Source organism: Prenolepis imparis, unplaced genomic scaffold, assembly GCF_030444845.1.
Source record: "Prenolepis imparis isolate NDT839.2.m4 unplaced genomic scaffold, iyPreImpa1.0 SCAF_5, whole genome shotgun sequence".
In the NCBI taxonomy this organism is placed as follows: domain Eukaryota; kingdom Metazoa; phylum Arthropoda; class Insecta; order Hymenoptera; family Formicidae; genus Prenolepis; species Prenolepis imparis.
Window position 1 is genome coordinate 2017860 of NW_028141163.1, and position 16679 is coordinate 2034538.

The 16679-nt window shown below is 30.6% G+C and overlaps 4 protein-coding genes across 9 annotated transcripts; 2 read left to right on the forward strand and 2 right to left on the reverse strand.

Moving 5' to 3' along the window:
- Positions 1-281: 281 nt before the first annotated feature.
- On the reverse strand, positions 282-2610 carry LOC145936029 (uncharacterized). The gene is made up of 3 exons (XM_083037899.1): positions 2205-2610; positions 1253-1572; positions 282-1161 (listed from the first exon to the last, which is right to left on the reverse strand). Exons 1-3 carry the CDS (start codon positions 2332-2334, stop codon positions 904-906), a joined length of 708 nt encoding a protein of 235 aa, XP_082894025.1. The 5' UTR covers positions 2335-2610; the 3' UTR covers positions 282-903.
- Positions 2611-2742: 132 nt separating this feature from the next.
- On the reverse strand, positions 2743-5666 carry Tfam (mitochondrial transcription factor A). Of its 2 annotated transcripts, XM_083037897.1 has the most exons (7): positions 5160-5660; positions 4354-4723; positions 4164-4256; positions 3714-3894; positions 3540-3641; positions 3237-3457; positions 2743-2908 (listed from the first exon to the last, which is right to left on the reverse strand). In XM_083037897.1, the coding sequence occupies exons 1-7, from the start codon at positions 5219-5221 to the stop codon at positions 2882-2884; spliced, it is 1056 nt and encodes a 351-aa protein (XP_082894023.1). In that variant the 5' UTR covers positions 5222-5660; the 3' UTR covers positions 2743-2881. The 2 variants fall into 2 exon arrangements, with proteins under 2 accessions (XP_082894023.1, XP_082894022.1); XM_083037896.1 differs by lacking the exon at positions 2743-2908 and having other exon boundaries at positions 3122-3457; positions 5160-5666.
- Positions 5667-6325: 659 nt separating this feature from the next.
- On the forward strand, positions 6326-12865 carry Fl(2)d (Pre-mRNA-splicing regulator female-lethal(2)D). 5 transcript variants are annotated; one of them, XM_083038836.1, is made up of 6 exons: positions 6326-6448; positions 7744-8111; positions 10592-10716; positions 10826-11004; positions 11085-11239; positions 11398-12864. In XM_083038836.1, the coding sequence occupies exons 2-6, from the start codon at positions 7880-7882 to the stop codon at positions 12102-12104; spliced, it is 1398 nt and encodes a 465-aa protein (XP_082894962.1). In that variant the 5' UTR covers positions 6326-6448; positions 7744-7879; the 3' UTR covers positions 12105-12864. The 5 variants fall into 5 exon arrangements, with proteins under 5 accessions (XP_082894962.1, XP_082894961.1, XP_082894964.1 ...); XM_083038835.1 differs by having other exon boundaries at positions 6359-6844; XM_083038838.1 differs by lacking the exon at positions 6326-6448 and adding an exon at positions 6963-7196.
- Positions 12866-13586: 721 nt separating this feature from the next.
- Sod2 (superoxide dismutase 2) lies at positions 13587-16203 on the forward strand. Its single transcript, XM_083038841.1, has 3 exons — positions 13587-13867; positions 14518-14807; positions 15476-16203. The coding sequence occupies exons 1-3, from the start codon at positions 13830-13832 to the stop codon at positions 15802-15804; spliced, it is 657 nt and encodes a 218-aa protein (XP_082894967.1). The 5' UTR covers positions 13587-13829; the 3' UTR covers positions 15805-16203.
- The last annotated feature ends 476 nt before the right edge of the window (positions 16204-16679 follow it).

Sequence of the window (16679 nt, forward strand, 5' to 3'; positions counted from 1 at the left end):
AGATTCATCGCTTTCTCTCTTTTCAATATTTATACATAACACACATACATATATATATGTATCACAAATCACATTTCAAATGCAGAAAATTCGACAGAATGCAAATAAAATAGACTTATTCAATTCCTCAAAAAACTTGGAGTAATTGAGGATAGAATAAGCTTACTCTATATAATAACTATTTTGTTATGCAATTTCTTTGAATCAATTTAAATTTTAAGTCAGATATTACATTTATATGATAAAAAGTATCAAACCTTTTATTTCTTATTGATTAAAAAATGTTTTATTTGTTTTTAAAAAATATCCATGAAAAATTCTAATTATTTAATTTCTTTTACATATTTTATTTTTTTGTATTTACATATACTTTCTTATAAGCAGTGTGTACTTGATACTTGTGTATCTTTAATAAAGCAGTGGGTTTTGTGTGTACATATTTAGTTTCATGTAATACTATCAAAGTTCTTTAAACTTTGATAGTAAACTTAAACAGATCTCTAATAATGACAGATAAAAAAATAATAAAGGCAGATTAAAAAAAATCTTTAAAATATTGACAATATAAATGATCAAAGGAGAAATGGTTCCATGTGTAATTAATTCTATGAATTGATTTATGTATCAAAATATTTTATATTAAATTACATATAATATTAAAAAGAAATAAGTTTTTGATATGATATTTTTATAAACTAATATCCCCATTCAGTCTAAATCAAGATACACAACACTACATGTATAAAAAGATTTACAATAGATCAACTCTATATATTAAATAATAGTGTATCCACATAATTTAATAAATATACATACTTCCTTTTTATATAATATAGAAAATATTTTCAGAAATTTCACTTCATTTTTCTTCCCATTCAGATATCATAAATAATTACACACTTATTAATATACTATAGTATTATGTTGGTAATAACAGGTAATAATATAGCGCATTAATACGAAACTGAACATATACAATCCAAAATCATTAAGTATTATAGTAAATATTGCAAATGATAATTTAAATCTATAAATTAATTTTGGTTTAATATTGCACAATATCAAAGCAGCAAATAGTAAATTGTTGTCTTGCGTTTCAAGTAAACTCTCACAATTGTACAGACGTCCCAACATCAGCAATAAGTAAGGTATAATGATTGTCTGTAAATATTAACATACGACACATGTAAATTACAAACATAAATACTTCAATAAACTTCAATAAATACTTGAAACTAATAGATGAGATTACCTGCCCAAATAAATTATCTAATTTCAGCATTACTAAAATGTTGACAATCCCAGCTAACAGAATGAAATTAATACGATTGAATAATAATATACATAACGTAAATTTTGGCTTGGATATTTGTCCCGATAAACATGTACTTTTATCACTAGTAACATTCAAAAAGTTTTCATGTTCATTGTCACTAAATCTTGTAGAATCTTGCGATTCTGCCTCTTTATCAATATAACATGTACCATTTCTGATTATATTCAGATTCTGATTATATTCTTCCAAATCTGTTTCTGCTTTAAGACTGTTGCTTTCCATTCGTGGTTTATCATCTGCAAAATATTTTTTAAATGTGTCAATCCAAGCCAAAAATCTATTTATATATTATGTTATGTGAAAAAGTAAATACATAGAAAAAACTTTTTATACAAATATCTAAATAGACTGTTTTACATATGGCATGCATACATAGAAAAAAATTTATTTTTTTTAAATGTGTATTGGGGGGAGAGACCAAGCTTATAATTTCAATTCAACATGTCATCATGACTTACTGTTACTAGCATCTAAAGTGAAACTCAAGGCATGGTTTTAACAGTCTGCTTCCCAACATCAATGTTAAATTTTTTTTATCATTAGCATATAATGTAATAATTAAATCTACTTTCTGATAAAAATTATTCTCTTTGCTAAATAATGTACATTGAGAAGGCAAAACAAGCATGCACAAGCATGTATTCATCTAAGAAAACCATGCCCGAGCTTTCATGCAAATCAAATACTTCTTCTAGTACATAGTATACACGTGTATATATGTGCTTTGAAAATTTTTTATTATATGTATATTAAAGTCTTTTTTATTATTGGATTTTCGCAAAACTTGGAACCTGTGGTTACTCTCTTACATCGGATTTGCTTTTTTTTTTTTTTTTTTTTTTTTTTTTAATTCATTCGTTATATTTACCCTCAATTTCATCTGCACTATGCCTCGCTGTGATTTTACGTAAACGATTTTCTGAATTTTCCAAGATTCGTCGTCTCCTTGCTTCCCTTCTAGCACTGGTTTCAGCCATCGTTGAATCTAATAATTGCATTTAATATATGATGACAAGCTTTCTTTTTGCAATATGCACTTGATTCAATTCAGCATCAATCGAGAAAGCATCAAATAAAACAAATTTGCATTTGTTTGCGAATGTAATATTTGTAGAAACAGATGTAAATAAAGGGAAGAAACACGCTTCTTTTTTGGGGGGGGGGAGGGAATATTTAATGTGCCTTCAACCAATTTAGTCCAATTATGATTATATAGGCACTCAGAAACACGCTTCTTCGAAATATTAGGTTAGAGAATGACTTTCAGCACCGTACGAAAGTGGCGCAAACTAAAATGAGTCACGTGACGAGTAGTAGAAAAATTGATTCGAATCACTGTAAATTTCACACACAAATCCATTGTGTATTTATAATTTGTAAATTTTTAATACAAACATATGAGCGCGTGAGAAAAATACATAAGTCGATCTGTTAAAATAATTCGTATTTTCAAGATGATTCGCACAATTGTCAGTATCTAAATATAAGATATAAAGTTGATAGTCTAATCCATCGGATGTATCTGCTGCTGTCATCATTGTAAAGTTAATCCACTTGGGTTAGTGTAAATTTCTATAAAAAAAGCAGAGGGAAAGAAATGAGATGTTAGTACATGTATGATTCAAAAACAAAATTTAAAATATTAATATTTAAGATGAATTTCTCAGAATAATCCTTAGTTAAGGATAATTCAATTGATAATCAAGGAATATTTACATAAAGTGATAATTATATAAAAATTTATTATATAAAGAAAATATATAATACAAGATACAAACTATATAATATATAAAAATATGCGAAATTGTTATACAAACAATGATTACTTATACATAAGACTAAAAACGCAAAATATTGATATTAGAATAGCACCTGTACCAATAAATACATATTCTCTTACCATCTTCCAATTTTTACTCCATTCTTTCAAGACTGTTAAAAATCTTTGGCACGCAGAAGTAAAATACTTATGCATTTGTGTACGTGATTCATGAGGTTGCACTATCGATTCATTGTTTATCATTGCATCTGTTGTTGTATTTCCTGAATATTTCATTATATCTCGTAAATTGTTTTTGTCATTGTAAAGTACCAAGCTTTTTGTAGATTTATATCGTTGATCTAAACAAATTGTAAATAAATGTATTTTTTATGGTTTTAATAATTATATAAAATTTTCAAGTTAATATGATTTTTCTATTACCACTTCTATTAGCATCAGAAATATTTTCATGCGTATACTGTATATCAGTGCCCCAACCTGTTTTAATATTCTCTTTGTTTCGAGTTTTGACATTGGAGAAATCTGCAACAATGGATTCAGGAATTTGCATACTAGATTGGTTGGGGCACTCTGAATCCTATTCTTTATGTTTACCAATATCGGTATTGCGTTTAGATTTTAGCAAATCTTGATAACCTGCTCGAATCATATTTTCCTCCCACTTCTTTATTTCAGTTTTATATTTTTCTGCTAATTGCGCTGCTTCTGATAAATATTTATTTTTAGTTTCTATTGTCAAATCCTTCCACTCTTTACTCAAATTCTTTATCCAGTCCTAAATGTACAAAAAACCACAAAATTATGTATTAATATACTTTTCTACTTTTCTTAAATAAATTAATGTTTTTCTTTATATACTTCATGGCAAAAAAAAAGATTCAAATATCTGTCATTAAAGATTTACGCATTATATATATATATGTAGAAACACAAAATATGAAAAAATATATATAAAAAAAAAACAAAAACAAAAAAATTTATATAAAATTATATGACAAATTTAATTTAGATAGAAGGTAATAACTTAGAGAATAACAAACTTACCTGCTGTGATACTTGTGAATCTTTCTTGTTAGCTTGCATGAATAACAGGAAGGCAGATAATGATCGCTTTGGTTTTCCCAGTTCTGCAAGTTTCTGTAAAAATAAAAATAATATATTACATAAATACATTACATAACATAACCTAATTTTCAAATTTTAACATAAAATTCTTTATCTTGACTATAAATACTTGTTTTATTTGGTTCCTTTCTAAAGCATGCTCTTTTTTTATTAATTCTTTCTTAATTAGCATCTGCTGATCATCAGTTATAGAATTTTTGTAATCCATTAATTTTTGTTTATACACAGAGTGTTGTTCCATATATTGTTTTTGTAAATTCTCTTTTACTGCTGGCTCCACTTGTGCCCATTGCTCTGCTACTTTTTTCAAAAGTTCTTTCTGTGTATAATTAGGATAGTCTTTATGCAGCTTATCTTTTACAGAAAGAAAATATTGCATAAATGCATTTAATGGTTTTTTTGGTTTTGGAGGCAAAATGTTTTTTTCTATATTGCGCTTAAGTTTGGATATAGTGAGGTCTTGTGTGGTAGCCAGTCTCCTATATAATAAAAAAATTTTAATATATTTATTATTTATTAAAATATTTACAAAATGTTAAATTGTATTTAAGTTCTATTTATTTGTATATATCTGACGATAAATGACAAAGAAGATTTAAAAGATAAAATATAAACATTTTTCTCCTTTTTAAGTCACTTTAATAATCTCCATTTTCTCTTATGCATATTTATCAAAACATATTCTAGATCAACAATAATTATAACAACTAAAAAAATTAGGAGTCACATCTTGATATCATCTTTATATATAATCATAAATTTCAATAATGTATAATTTCTGTACTATCAAAAGAATTTTACATTGTTTCTCATTGACAGATACTTATTTCACAATCAGTGTTAAAGTTAAAACTTGTGTTCTTAAAAAAATCTCTAAATAATCAATCATAATAGAAAATTGATAAAATAATTTACCTTGTACATAACAAATTAATGCCATTAATAGGAAATAATAACTTCCAAGTCGTCGTAATCATGGTTTATGTGCTTTTTAGTATTGTTATCGAGAGCAGTCTTGATCAATCCTCGATTGTGTATGGACTTTTGGACAAGCTTATCCTAATATTCCTAAATATATTGACAGAACATCGAGCTATATTGAGAAATTTTCTCTTCGAGAATTTTTCTCTTTTCTTTTTACACTGTTTTTGGATTCTTCGTCCATTAATCCACTGGACGTAGTATCACGTTGAATCAAACACAATAGTTAGCCATAGATATAGAAAACAGTAGGTAGTGTCTTACGAAAAAAACGCCGGATTAACCGCTCTCAGGATTGCGTTCCAAAATTTCCTTTTTGAAGTAGAGTGGCTTTGATTAACCAATCAGAGCGAAGAAATTTTTATTTCTTTCGTCCTGATTGGTCAATCGATAGAATCAGCGAAACCGCCATGTTCGAGAATAAATTTAGAAAACTGATTCTTTCGAAAAATCGATAAATGGAATTTAACAAAAAAAAATTATAATAAAATCATAAATTAAATATAAAAAAATAAAAATGATTAATATAATAATTAGGAAAATATTTGACAGAAAGCAATTATAAATACAGCTTTAAATTACAAAAAAAGATTATAATAATTCATATTAATAATATACAATATATATTTAATAGTGTTATTTTGTTGTCAAAAAGAATTAATGACATTCTTCATTGCAACGAAATTTATATACGCGATTGAGGGCCGGTTGTTCCAACTTTTTGGTAGATTACCCCGGAGCTTAGAATATATAATATATAATATTGGAGCGCGTGTCGATGTGCGCGGTGCGTTCGACTTTTAACCTTCAAATGGCGCCGCGTCACGCGGTCGGAATTCGGCGTTCGGCGCGCGGAGTGGGGGGGCTGTGGTGGGAGGTGAGAGTGGGGGGACGCGCGCGCCGGTGCGCCGCGCACGTGAGAGCGCGCGCAACCCCCCACTCTCACCCCCCACCACAGCCCCCCCACTCCGCGCGCCGAACGCCGAATTCCGACCGCGTGACGCGGCGCCACTTGAAGGTTAAAAGTCGAACGCACCGCACACATCGACACGCGCTCATTATATATTATATATTCTATGGTCGCGCGACCTGAAATTGGCAACACTGCTTCCAACTTCCAACCTCTGCTCCAGTCGCCAGTGTTGTATTGGATTGTGTAGGTCGATCATGATTGGAGCATGCGCTGGCACGCGTCCGTTCGGCTCCTCTCGGGGGACCGCGAGGTGATTGTCATTCATGATTAGTCGCGGATCGCGGCGTTCCTGACGGAGGTCTGAATCGCGCGTTTCTCTCGCGAGTGTCCGCATCCAAAATTTCCTGCGTCGTGCGGTGGTTCATCTGTCAAAATACCGCGGCTAGCGAGTTCAGCTACGAGCTGCACGTCCCCCCGTGCATTCGGTTCCGCTCGGATTGATCGATCGCGAAGAGAGAGAGACAGAGAGATAGGTTCTCCTCGCCGCACGCGGAGAACCCGTATTTGCCGCTTTTTCGTATGGATGTACGAGCCTCGTATATGCACTTGCGCGCACGATGTTACACGCTTCGCCTCTCCCCTGATACCGAGCGAACGTCCCCGTAAAAATAGGAACATCTCCGCCTGGTTCTGAGGGATAAGATCGGTAGGTGTGCGAATCGAAATTTTTTTCACGGAAACGACGAGAAAAATGTTGGCGAGCGCGACGCTGAAATCGATCGCAGATGAATTAGCTCCTCGCCGAAGACTTTGCATTTCTCCTCCCTCGCGATAAGGAAATTCCGCGAAATCGGTTATCACGAGCCACGACTTCTATTACGTTCGATCGTTCGAAAGTGGAAAAAGGAAGGAAGGGATGAGGCGCGAGTGAAGGAAAAAAAAATGAAATGCTCGAGCGTAAATGCTTCGTCCGTGGCGGACATGTCGACGTAATGGCGTCACGACTCTGTCTTCTGCCGGAGATAAATGCAATTTTCGCCTCCCTAATCGCCGCCACGGTAGACCTTAGCGATCATTCGTGTGATTTTGGAATATTATTCCCTTAAAATGTCATGGAATTTTATAATTCGTTATAGCGATGTTATAATCTGTGCCTCGTAATATAAATACGCGGTCAATCAGATTTTGATATATATTTTCAATTAAGGTTTAATATATTATGATTAAATCGATTGGGAGAAGGAAAGTGTGGACACATATTGTATTTTTGTATATTAATTCTTACAAAAAAATTTATAAATTCTATAAACGTATCAACAGGCTGATAATTTCTACTTATGCAATGAATAAGTTTAATGAAATGACCCCTGCAGGTTAATAGAGCAAGTTTACAATGTATACAATATATACGATATTATAATTCAATATATATATCTGCTTTACAGAGTTATTCTTTCAAATATTTATTTTTAATGATAAAGTAGATATAAATAAACTTTGTTTAATGAAATGCTATTTATATTGCATAACTGTAGAGTAAGGAATAGTTTAAAATTTTGTATATTTTATATTTGATACTAATTACGTTATATTTTTCTGTTTCAGATGAATATCTAATACCAATTGCACCATAATATTTGATCAGTGGTACAATCGTCATCGTAACATTAATGAGTAGAAGGTTTTGCGCTGGATAAAAGGCTTCTACAAATCTACATCCCAGCTACAAATTAGCAGTGAAATGGCAGATGAATGCAGCGAAGTGAAATCAGCAGGACCGTCTTCACCAAGGAGTCCTCAAAGCAGTAGCACCGGTGGAAAACCCAATAGCCCGCATTCCCCTAGGCAACCAAGACGCGTGAAGCTTACTCAGCAACAATTGGACAGCTTGACAAAGGACGAGCTAGCGGCCAAATGGCATGAACAGGACTTGTATGTGGAGTGTCTAGAAGCCCAGGCGGCAGCTCAGGAAGGTACTGAGATCACACGAGTGAGACCACCTCACTCACATATCTTAAGCGAATTAACGAATGCCAGAACACAACGGTCTTTTATAAGAGACAAGACTCTCATAGGGACGCTAAGCATAGGGTTCATTAGACCAGTGTTTAGAATACTGTCATTAAATTGTCTATTAGGATTAAGGTAATGAAAGAGCTTTAGTAAATAAGTACACTGTAGGTATAAAATATGAGACAATTTTTATTGCTCTCTATGAAAAAGCTCAGTATGTATGTATGTGCAGTCAGATTGTTTCAATGTATTTGCACAAGTACTAGAAAGATATAAAACTGAGATTATGTTGCGATTTAGTGTTGATCGACTCCATTATATATTAATTTTTAAAATTGCATTTGTGATGTGTAGTGCGGATAATTAAATTAAAGATTCATATGTATAGTGACATAAAGCGCGAAAATTCTCAGGGTATCTGTGAGCATAGGTGGAGTGATAATCACGAATATAATATACAAAAGGCTAGGATATATTTATAGGCTGAGATATATCCACATTAAAATTTTTCTGTGAGCAATTACATCAGCCATAAAAAGCGTATAGTTAGCAAGTAAAAGTGAATTGGCTGAAATAACAAGTGTTAATGTGCATCCATTTCTTTGCAAAAAAAAAAATGTGTCTGCCACACTAATATTGTGGAAGACACAATCGTCTAGCCCGAAATTTCGTAAGTGCCTGTGTAGTGTATCGCGTATACCTCTGCAGTGTAATAATTATGTCGCCAAATGCAGGACAAGTGTGTGCGCGCGTGATAATTCGAAAATACCGAGTTTCTAGTTTACAAAGATCAGATGAAAAGCAGAGCGTTTTTATGAGGGCGCTGAATATACGGCTGAGAGGAATAATAAGAATGGATCCGTTTCACCCTTTGGCCAAATTACTGCATTTGGGGTGCGTGAATTTAAATCTCGGTGAAGTACGCAACCACAACATCCGCCGTTACCAAAACTGGCACACCGTATCACCGTATTACCTAATTCTACCATCTGCTCTCCCTCCCCCTCCTTTTTTCAAATCTTTTTCACATATTTTTATATATTATCTTTTGTCCTTAAACCTTTTTCCAATTAGATAACGCAATTTTTCAATCATTGTATTCCTAGACCAATCATCCCTCTACATATTTTCACTATGAATGCAACTTGTGTGCATGCATTTATACCTGCACCATAATGTCCGGATATCAGAAACGAATTTCAAAAGTACAAAACCTGTGAATTAAGCCCGGCCGGCCTCTCGTTACAACATCTGTGCCTGCAACAAGTACACGCTTGATTCTTGCGGAAGAAAAGTAACATCCACTCTTGGTCTTGGTGGAAGTACAGAGAATCTCGCAAATGGCACGTCGCAACAAGCTCCAAAATCAAAGTATGCGCTAATTAACAATGTCAGTTGTCAGGCAGTCATTGTCACATACTTATGAAAGTATATAGTTTATTTATGCGCACTTAGGATAAAAAAATTACAAATAGTAATTTTTCACCAATATACACTTGGTTCCAGCAAAGAAAAAACTTTCTCTATATACATCTACATTTACACATAAAAATTATACAGAATATTGAACACAAATACAGTCCGTTTACAGTCCGAGATTTCAAGCACTCTATGTGGTTCATAAATTCGTATTTTTCATTATATAAATGCGTGTTTTCAAAAAAATTTTTACTAATTTATTTTTTAATTTTTACATTTGTGGTACAAAAAGGAAATTTTTTAAAAATATTTTTAAATGTATTATTGATATAAAAAAATTTTATAATGGAATTAATGAGGTATATACTTAACTTAATATTTCTTTATAATAATACATTTTATTAAATTTTTTTTATTTATTATTAGTTTAACGATTTTAAGAATAATAAACACTACAGAAAAAATTTCTATTAAAGCGAGATATGTCTGCATAGAAGTGTAACTAGGAGTAAAAATCATCACAGATTTATTTTTTAATCTCAATTTATAAAATAAAATTTACAAAATTTTTAAGCTTCTGTGTTTATGTAAATATTATTTATTTAAATCAGAGTTTTATATTTTCTTGTATCTTCATATCTTCATATGCAAAATGGTCAAAAAATTAACATTTACATAAAACATTTTAAAAAAACGATTATTAAAAAGATTTTGACAAAATATGATAGAAATAATAGATTTTTTTCTAAACAAAATAAATTGTTGCAGGCTTAAAATAGTTTCAAAGTTCATATATGTATGTAAATGTATACAGCTCCTCTAGAAAATATATTCCATTAGTTCACTATAATTATTTTAATATAAAATGAATAATTTTGATGTTTTATAGGAAATATTTTTCTTGTGTAAGAAATATTGTGTTGAATATATACATCATAAATAATGCAATTTTGAGAAACACATAGATGCCATTGAATATTAAAACTCGAAGTATAAAAATTTATAGATTATTCCTTTATAGGTGAACTAGGTTCATTGAGAGAATCCGAAAACAAATACAGGCAACAATATGTAGAAGCATCTCACAGGGAGAAGATCTTAGTAAGGAGGCTTGCCTCTAAAGAGCAGGAATTGCAAGAATATATTGTATGTAAACATTTTCAGATATATTAAAATTCTAAGTAAAATTTGTCTTGCAAAATTTAATTTTATATAAACCGATAGATAAAAAAAGATCTTCTTTCTTTTTTGTTAGAATCAAATAACTGAAATGAAAGCCACCCAAGCTCCGTCCGCAGCTGCATTAAGATCTGCTCTGTTAGATCCGGCTGTTAATATATTGATACAGAAATTAAGGCAAGAATTAATAACGACCAAGGGTAAATTAGAGGATACACAAAATGAGCTAAGCGCATGGAAATTTACACCAGACAGGTAAGAAAAAGACTAGCATTTATGTCTCGATTAAAATATAGTACACAGTTCTCTTCTCACTAATTATATTTTATTTACAGCAATACGGGAAAAAGATTAATGGCAAAATGTAGATTACTATATCAAGAAAATGAAGAACTTGGTCGTATGATTGCTAGTGGACGTATCGCCAAGTTAGAAGGCGAACTCGCCTTACAAAAAAGTTTTAGCGAAGAAGTCAAAAAGTCACAATCAGGTATCGTATTAAATATTTATTGATTTACAAACTAGTATAAAGCAGTTTTTATACAATCTATACAATTAAAATCGGATCTTTTTTATAATTGAAATATCTTGAATGTCGTATATTTGGAAACGTCATATAGAACTCGGACATTTTCTTTCATTTCGCAGAGTTAGACGAGTTTCTACAGGACTTGGATGAAGATGTGGAGGGTATGCAGAGTACTATTTACTTCTTACAACAAGAACTGCGCAAGGCTCGAGAATCCGTCACGCTATTACAACAGGAAAATGCAGCATTAAAGACGAATACAAATGAGAATAATTTATCGAACGGTTTATCACCCCATACACCCCCGATCAAAAAGGAGGAATCGGAAGAAACTTCTGCACCAGATACGAAACCTCTGAAACCGATGGAGGACAGTGATATGTGCAAAGGTGTAAGAACTCCACCGTTAACGTCGCCCCAGAGTGAGCTTACTAGTGTCGAAAGAACAGAACGTGCAGAGAAAAAACTTAATCAAGCCGATCACAATGACGAAAGTTCTAGCGATTCCGCGGCATTAATTATTAAGGTTGAAAATGAGGAACTCAGTGATAGAGAAGAAGAGCACGAGGAGACTCGGAACAAGCGAATATTAAGGAGTAAAAGTCACAATAGAAATAGTGGTAAATCAAACGGGGAAGAGGTGCTAACGCGAACAACGCGGGGTAGGGACAGGACAAAGAGGGAGAAAAGTGCAGCCAGTAGTGATGATGAAAGGACGCACAAGAAGAAACGAAGGGAAAGTATTCTTTCTCTCGATTATAATGAAGGCGATGATGATGCATTAGTTTTAACTAATGGCGAGACTCTACAAAGTGATCCAGAATGAACGAATTTTAGGTTGATTTTAAATTACATCCAACCAAAATGTGGTGAAAATCCACGATATGATTTGAAATTCTCTTGTTACTGTGTACAAAATTTTTCAACATTAACGTAACGTCGGCTGTTTACAGAACAGTGTTCGAATAAACGAATAATTAGCCATAAAGAAAGAGACATGATTTCAGTACCTGTATTGGTGATAACTTCAAATGATGAATATTGATATTGTCTCTAAAAATTAACAAACTTGTAAATACTCTTATACTATTAGATTAATATAAAATTTAAAATTTATGTTTACCCCTCGTTGATTGCATATGACCAAATTACAAATTATATTACAAAAATATATTAAATAAATTTGATTATCGCCTTATAATTTACAACAATCAAATGCTAGTAAAAGAAACTAGCACAATGAGATTTTGTTCATATTTTATAAATTCATTTCTTGTATGAATATTTTGTGTAAATCAGCAAAAGTTTGGTTTGGTTAATCAGTAAAAATGAATGATCCGAAAAATTGTTAAGAATTAATTAAAAACGCCTGACCATATTTTATGTAAACAAATAAATAATCAATACTTTCAGATATATATATATGAAAACGCATCATCTAAATTATATACGTAATAATTTAAATGTGTATATAATGTATATGTATATACTTTTGTGTCACATGAGACATATATTAATTGCGCATAACATGTTTTTATTTTTTTTTTATTACATAATTGAAGGAGAAAAAAATATATAAATTTTAAGTATAAAATAGTACTTTTGACAATATATATATATATATATATATGTGGATTGATTTCACTACTAATATATCAAACATTTTTAATTTTTTAAAAAATTGTACAAAACATTCACATTTTTAATTTTCTAAAAGTATAAAATTATGTGAGATAATATTTTATATTTATATATATAAAAGTTCATTTTATATTTGTTTCTTTTTAATTTGTGCTTTTGTTTTCGTTAAAGAAATAGGAGATATTAAATGCATATAAATTTGCATTAAAGAGTTGTAAAATATGTATGATGTATTATGTATTTCATTCTAACTTTCTATGCGCCATTATTATTAATCATTTTTTTAGCATTTTACCAGAAAGATAACAATAATTTCTCAATTATAAACTGAAAATAAAGTTTTTTCATATTAGAATTAAATTATAGTGTCTTTTCTTTAAATCATTGTTATATAAAAAAACTTATGTTTATATAAAATATTTTTAATGAATATACAATAAGTATAGATTTTAAGCTTCTAGAATATAATCTTTTATTTTTAAATCACCCTATAATAGTAATAGTGTTCAATATATGAATTATTTGATATATATCTAATATATTATAAGCAATAATACAAATAAAAATAATAGAGAATTTCTAGTCTTTTGAAAGGGTGCATATTGCGTCTAGGTACGAGCCTGCCGATTCGATCACGTGACGGTGACGTCACGCATGCGTATAACGTATAACGTATCACCCGGTGGAAATTCCACGAGCTTCCTGCGCTGATTGCAGTTGCAGTTATGGATAATACAATATTGTAAAAGCCGGTATCGCAAGTATTCGGCAAGTAGTTTGCCAATAGTAACACGGTATACTTGCGTACGCGCTGACACTTCGCAGTAGAATCAAGCAGAACCAAATAGACCCGTAAAGAAAAGTCGTTGAATTATTTTCAAAAATAGTCCGCTTTTGTACTTTGTCGATCATGTTCGCAGCAAGACGTCTCCTCGTCTCCAATACAATGTAAATATGTCAATATCGTTTTTACATTCGCTCTTGTTTTTATATTATGTAATTCCTAACCTGATACATAATCTTGATATTGATTTCTGTAACGATACATTTCTTATCTGTTATTCGTGGTGTGAGTTGATATTAATTTATATATAAGACGATATTTATATCAATAATTTATGCGAAACAGGGGATTGGCAAAAAAGATGCGCACGAAATTGTCAAAAAATAAGCTACTCTATTTTAGATTCTTTTTCCTTGCATTTATTTATGTGACCGGCAAAAATTTTTTCCAACGTATTCTAAAGAAAGTTGTTATTTTTTTTAACAAACGGACATTACTGCAATGCATTTCAAAAAATAAATTTTATATTTATTTATATATCGATAAACTTATAATTAAACTCTATTAGAATTTGTAATCAATTTTTTTGTTTGATCTGTATGCTTAAGTATGGTTGTTTTGATAATATATAATTATAATTATATTAACAAGAAACAGTAAAAAATTGCAAGTTTGATGCACACAAGTTTATTCTATTGTTTAGTATTATCTGTTTACATTAATTTTTTTATATATTATATGCTTTCTATATCATATTTCTTATAAATAATATAATTCAATATGTTATATTATCGATGGTTAATGCAATTTACAGCAAGGATGTATTTGCGAGAGCAAAGCACTCGCTTCCAGATCTGCCGTATGATTATAAGGCTCTGGAGCCTATCATAAGTGCAGAGATCATGCAGCTTCATCATTCCAAACATCACGCAACATATGTCAATAACTTGAACATTGCTGAGGAAAAGCTAAAGGAAGCAGTTGCAAAAGGTGACGTCAACACACAAATTGCTCTGGCCCCAGCCATCAAGTTCAATGGTGGTGGTCATCTCAATCACTCAATCTTCTGGTGTAATCTTTCGCCTTGTGCTGGCAATCCAGATGGTAACACACAATGAACAGAATAATCAATTAGTTACCTAATTAATCTTCATACACGTATGTACAGAAAATAAATATTTGAATGAATTAAATTCATTTTGTATGATAGTAAAAAGTAATTTTTAAAGATGTTTAACTTTATAGAGTTTTCTTTTTTTTAAAGTTTGCATCAAATTGAGATTATAGTAAGATTCGACTAATTACATTTTATCTTCTAATGAAAATATTACTTAAATGATGATAATATTTGTTATTTTCAATTGATTGAATTTTATAATGTACTTTGTATAATTGTAATTTATTTCTAATGCACAGTTAATGTTGATTTTAAGATTTTTTAAATTTTTAAAGTCCTTTATATGATATATGAAATTAAAGTTAGAAATACATAGTTCTGTAAAAAAACCCACTTAAACAATTATGAAGATATTTAAAAATTGCAAAATTATATTTCTTAAAAAAAAAAAGAGAAGAGAAATGTATCATAAATTTAAACTTAGAAATCCATAAATTTAAACATTAACAATTACAGATTTTTGAAAAAATAATTAGAGAATTAAGTTTAAAGTTGATTTTTTTAAATTGTATAATATATTATATATAATATGTCGAAAAGTATAAAAAATACAACTTGTATGTATGGATAATATATTATATATCTATTCTCTTAGCCGCCCTTGTGAAACAAATCGAGAAGGATTTTGGCAGTTTGGAAGAATTGAAGAAACGGTTAGCTGAAACAACTGTGGCAATTCAGGGCTCCGGCTGGGGTTGGCTCGGATATGATCAAAAAGCTAGGTCACTCAAAATAGCGACCTGCGCGAATCAGGATCCGCTGCAGGCTACAACCGGCCTTATTCCTCTCTTTGGCATCGACGTATGGGAACATGCCTATTATTTGCAATATAAGAATGTACGTCCCGACTATGTGAAAGCGATCTTTGATATTGTCAACTGGAAGGACGTGAACGCGCGCTTCAAAACCGCCACCGGCTGTTAAGAGTCAATAGAGACGTTTAGCGCGTTTGAATATGTTTCAAAATATGGTGTCGTTTAGAATGACGCTTTTTTTTATAGGGTTGGTATATCATCACTTTCGTCACTTACAATGACACGCCTGTGATTTTCTGTATGCTTTTCTTTTCCAAACTGTATCTAAGACTTGTGTAATTATATGAACAAGTGACGAGTAAACAAATGTAAGCAGTACTAGTAATGTTTACTTCGTATCTTATCCTTATAGAATGAGGTTAAATATAGCCAGCATTTTATTTTGGGGATATTTCTTATAAATGCATAGTCGTCTTTTTTCTGTTTGTACAGTTTGTTCTATGTAAAATATGCATTTTACGTAGAATTGTAGAATATGCATTGTATACAATAAAACAATCAATGTTAATATGTTTCTTTTAAATGACGAAGATATACTCAATATATTGAATATTATTGATTATTCAAGAATTATATCATTTGTATTTAACAGAATACTTGAAAAGCATACATGAAAGATGTTCACAGATATATATATTTCTTTCGAACTAAATTTCTTTTGTCAATTTATCGGAGTAAATTATGGAGTATCTTTTTTTTATGTAAATTATGGAATATTTCTTCATAAGAATTTATTTTTCATTAACTAACTGTAAAAGAATAATTTTTTACGAAAAAATATTTCCCTATAATTTATTAGCACAAATTAATAAGCAGAAAGAAAAAATTTCAATTCAGTAGACTAAATTTTATAATTAAATAAATTGAATTTGTGAATACTCCCAAATTTCTCGATATTTGTTACAAATATAATGCAAATTTACAAAAAAAAAATTTACTTTTTGACATTTTAAATAGCACAGAACATTGATTTGCAGGAGGGAC